Source organism: Cryptomeria japonica, chromosome 10 (assembly GCF_030272615.1).
Source record: "Cryptomeria japonica chromosome 10, Sugi_1.0, whole genome shotgun sequence".
NCBI classification, from domain to species: Eukaryota; Viridiplantae; Streptophyta; class Pinopsida; order Cupressales; family Cupressaceae; genus Cryptomeria; species Cryptomeria japonica.
The window spans coordinates 417194393-417199309 of NC_081414.1; the positions used below are offsets into that span (position 1 = coordinate 417194393).

At 39.2% G+C, this 4917-nt stretch overlaps 1 protein-coding gene across 2 annotated transcripts; it reads right to left on the reverse strand.

Moving 5' to 3' along the window:
• Positions 1–1044: 1044 nt before the first annotated feature.
• LOC131034102 (uncharacterized) lies at positions 1045–4690 on the reverse strand. Of its 2 annotated transcripts, none has more exons than XM_057965477.2 (2): positions 4300–4690; positions 1045–3571 (listed from the first exon to the last, which is right to left on the reverse strand). In XM_057965477.2, the coding sequence occupies exon 2, from the start codon at positions 3546–3548 to the stop codon at positions 1383–1385; it is 2166 nt and encodes a 721-aa protein (XP_057821460.1). In that variant the 5' UTR covers positions 3549–3571; positions 4300–4690; the 3' UTR covers positions 1045–1382. The 2 variants fall into 2 exon arrangements, with proteins under 2 accessions (XP_057821460.1, XP_057821459.1); XM_057965476.2 differs by having other exon boundaries at positions 4394–4689.
• Positions 4691–4917: the final 227 nt, after the last annotated feature.

Below are 4917 nucleotides of genomic sequence, written 5' to 3' on the forward strand. Positions count from 1 at the left end.
ATCATCAACACTTAGACAAATTAAGACTCTGCACTCAAAATTCCAATTGAAAATAGACCATTCTGGCGAATTCATTCCATTCAAAATTGCATCCTACAAAAGGAAGCTTAAAAAAGCTCTCAAGACTGACTGGACTCTGGCCTGAAAAGACAGTAACGAAAACCCTAAAGCTTGACCCTAAATCCAGACAACTGATGAACTACCAAAACCCTAAAAAGCAAAGCGAAAGGCGAGCAAAAACGAGCAAAAAGAGGGGGTCCCCATTTTAAATGGGGCGATGTGTGAAATGGTCACAACAAGACCCAAGTTCAACTCCAATGAGGGACACCTTTGTGTAGAATTCTAAGTTGTGACTCTTGGTCTTCCATTGGTTTGTTTAAAGTGGATTTCTAAGTTGTGACCATTGGTCTTCCAATTGTTGTTTCTAGTTTGGTGCTCGAAAGGAGCTAATACTTGTAATAAGTTTGCTCGAAAGGAGCTGGTATTTGTAATAAGTTTGTAACGTGGATGCTCGAATGAACAAAAAATGAGCATTGTGATTCTATGATACTTAATACAAAAAACAAATAAAGCAATAGCCAGAGCATAACCATGTATTTGGCTGGGTAAATGCATTTCTCAAATGCCTAACAGAGGAACTTTTCATTCAAAGCATATCAATAATAGTTGATTCTTGAAGAATTGAATCAAAAGATAAATGACGTAGAGGCAGACCTCACCTCTTCCTTTACAACTTGAACTTTCTTCAAGGACTATCCTCCAAACCATATTCTCGGTGTACATTACTCTTGCATCTTGCTAGACACATCATTATAACAGAGTATTCTGGTTAAATAATCTAATCATTATTTCCTCTATTTTTTAAAATACATTTGCTATATATTACCAGTTACAGATATCCCATTCTTGATTCCGGTTGGAAAAATTAAAAATATGCTTATAAATTATATTCACAGCAGATAAGGCAATTGACAATGCGAAAAGCATATTGCCTGCCAAACGTGATCATCCACTTCAAAGAATTAAATCACAATTAAGCATGTGTCATAACTCATCCCTCAGCTTTCATAACATTGGAAAAGACAAAATGGACATCCAACAAAAAACGCCCATCTGCAAAGAAAAGAGATGAAGGAAACCTTATCCTATATGACTCTGATAAATGCCACAGTGTTGAATTCAATGCATGCAAAACTTGTGCTGGTATTATGCTTAAATGGTAGCTTAATTTCCGTGAAAAAACTTCTAAGTTGGGAAATACATTACCGTGATGCCTAGTGCACTTTCTGGAAAAAGTTTTGAGATTGCAATACTTCTATAAAATTAGATACATTGTAAATTCCACTACAATTCATATGCATTGGAGCTACAATTATGTAAAACTATCTTGAAATATTTTCATCTGGCCAGTTCAAAAACTTGCAGCCTACCAAAGAGGGAGGAAGATACTCTTGCCTAATAGGGCTTGAATGACCTGGTGGATAGATATAGCCTTTCCCGTAACCAAGATCCTTCATAAGTTTTGTGGGTGCATTTCTCAAATGTAGAGGCACAGGCTCATTCTGACCATTCTCTCTCACTAACCTTTGGGCCGCATCAATGGCCTGATAAACTGCAACAGATTTGGGGGCTAAAGCCAAATATGCCACACACTGAGCAAGATTCACATTGCACTCTGGCATCCCCAGAAAATGACATGCCTGATAGCAAGCAATAGCCTGAGGGAGAGCAGAGGGATCTGCCAATCCAACATCTTCACTAGCAAACCTGACCAGTCTCCTAGCTATGTACAGTGGGCTTTCACCTGCCTCTAGCATGCGTGCTAACCAATACAAGGCAGCATCTGGGTCACTTCCCCGCATAGATTTATGCAATGCACTAATTATATTATAGTGTTCTTCTCCTGTTTTGTCATAAAGTAGGTTCTTACACTGCAGTGCTTCTTTGACATCATTCAACGTGATAGTGGCCATTATACCATCTTGTATTGCCCCACCTCCAATCCAGGTACTCTCTTTCAAAGATTTGTGGACATTAGAAAAACCTAAAACCCCACCATCATTTGCTTGTACTGTTTGGGAATAGCTAGCATCTAATTTCTTCATTGCTTCAAATAGTGATTCTCTTGTCTTGCAAGGGGTGTAAGCAATTGCTTCTCGTCCACCTTCAAATTTCTTGAAAGGCACAGTGAGACCCCCGGGGCATGAATCTTCCCTGCTACCTTCATGATCACTCCTATTCATTGTGCTTGTTGAAATTCCTTGATCTTTTTCACGAGTGGCTGCAGTAGATGCTGCTATTTCTAAAGCATTTAAAGCCACTCGAGCATCTCCATCAGAGGCACTTGCAAGAAACTCAATAGCCTCTTCTTCAACTTTCACACCCACTACACACGAAAATCCTTTTAATGACACCATTAAGCCCTTCTCACTGTCTGTAATTGCCCGTTCCAGCAGCTTCCTTACGTCTTCAGGTTGCAGTTTATTCAAAGTAAGCACCCGGCATCTTGACAGAAGTGCATTATTAATTTCAAAGGAAGGATTCTCGGTGGTGGCCCCAATGAAAACAATACTTCCATCCTCAATCACTGGTAAGAAAGCATCTTGTTGTGCTTTGTTAAACCTGTGCACTTCATCCACAAAGAAAAGTGTGCGCTGGCTTGTCTTCTTCATGCGTTTTGCTTCCTCCAATACATCTCGAACTTCTTTAAGGCCACTTGTGACAGCTGAGATTGATACAAACTTGTAGGACACTGAGTTTGCAATAGCTCTAGCAAGTGATGTCTTACCTGTACCAGGTGGGCCCCAAAAAAGTACCGAAAGAAGTCGATCACAATCAACTAGAGAACGAAGAATGCAATTCTTTCCAAGCAGATGCTCTTGTCCCACAATTTCATCCACTGAAACAGGACGCATTCTTTCTGAAAGTGGGACAGCATTTGAACGAGAGTTTGAACCTGCAACTGCCTTTTGTGAACTTAGAGGAGGAAATCTAAATGGAATGCTTGGTTTTGTCTGGCTTGAAGAATCCCTAGGTTCCTGTTTTTGCCTCTTGAGGAAGGGTTCTGCATCTGGAGATTCTCTTAAAGGCAGCAAAGATGGAATGGACTTGATGGCATTAGCAGTTCCTACACAATCTCCACTTGGATTGGGAAGCCCCTTTTTACCTTCAGTGTATGCCATTTGAACACCTCCTTTGGACGGATCTTCACGGATGCTCTTCATAACCATTTCAATTTTGTACTCGCTGTCTACAGTATCACACGCTGCTGTACCAGGAGCAATGATTCTCGAATGGTCTGAAGGCAAAGCAGTTGAAATGTCTTCTCTCGCAGACTGCTTCTGGGGACCCCCTTGAAAGAAACGATCAACTCGTGCTTGGTGTTGCACTCTGGGTGACACTGGAGTTATTGACGGTGCTGCTTTCTGGGCCTCAGACCGCTGACTGAGGATCCATTCAGTGGCTCTTAGAGTAGATTTCCCTCCAGTGGCAGCCAGAGCCTGTGCTGCAAGCTCCTGGGGGAATCCCATATTCAAAAGCTGGTCCATTTAATCAAGGCTTGACTCAAAGCCTGTTAAATAATCACATAGAAAAACATCCAAAATTCAAAATTCCGAGCCTCTGAATAAATAAAAATAGACTCCCAAATTCCACCATAGCATAGTAGACATTCTGGACAAAAACTTAAGCAGTTGAACCATGTAAGAACGCCGCCAGTGTATGGTTCCAGCAGTAAATAACCATGACTTTTTCAAAGGTTAAAGAAATTCAAATCTCGTTTGAAAAATCAAAAAAAAACCTAGTCTAAATGCGTTGCGGGAAGCAAATATAGCAAATAGTTCAACCAAGACCATTGCAACGACGGGAAAATTTGAGATGCGAAAGATATACAGCCTTTAAACAGATTGCTTCCCTTCAGGAAGTGGCAGACATCTACGCTAACGCTACTAATATGTAAGAAAAAGTATCACAAACTACTGGGCCGGGAGATAATCAACATTTTAGCAAGCCCAATCATGCAAGTACGGTTCGATTATCGTCTTCTACATCATCCAACTAAAAGAAATTCAATGGAAATACACAATTCGGCGGAGTGTTTAAAAATCCACTAAAAAATGAGTAAAACTTTTAAACAAGAATATATGAAACGAAGTGAATGACAATAAAAAACAAAGAAAATATTCACTGGTTAAATATAACTAGGGTTTTTGGCGATCACGGTATAAAGCATATATATGGAAATTAGGGGGGGAGGGGCGCAATGGAAGAACAGGAATTGAATTGCAAGTAGGCACTAACCAGTATTATTGCATTGTCCCGCCCGATCGCACGTTACTGTTCTTTCAAAGCATAAAACCAAATGAGTGAAAATGGTGAAGAGAGGAACACTTACTGTTTTTCAATGAAATAGTTCCCTCCTGTTTCTTCAAAATACATAGGACAAATGGCATGTACAGACAAAACCTATGAATATCGGTGACAAGGAAATTTAGATTTTTGGTATAGAAGAAAGCCGGGGCAAGAGAAGATTTGGATCTTCTGAAAATGGGATGTTGAGTGGAGGAGAGGAACCTGTGGCATGGATCCCTCCAAATTGATAGCCATTTACGAGTTACGGGAAGCTTTGGCTGTAAAATTCTTATACACATATCATGAAAGAGATTAAATCACACTGAACATTTTAAGATCAATTAAATTTCATCAAATTATGATAATAATTTTGTCTTGAAATTCACAAGAAATTGTGTTTGGTTTGTCATTGATTAGTTTGTGTATTTAATTGACAATCTAAAGTATAATAAAATTAGAATAAAAAGAATTTAAATGGTTCTAAATTAAAATCATGGTATTGTTGTAGTGAACAATGAGATAAATAGTTCAATTTTAGACTGCATAAATAGTTCAATTTTAGACTAC

Excerpts from the sequence above, each read along its gene's own strand:
- LOC131034102 (XM_057965477.2), bottom strand. The coding sequence starts at position 3,548 with ATGGACCAGCTTTTGAATATGGGATTCCCCCAGGAGCTTGCAGCACAG.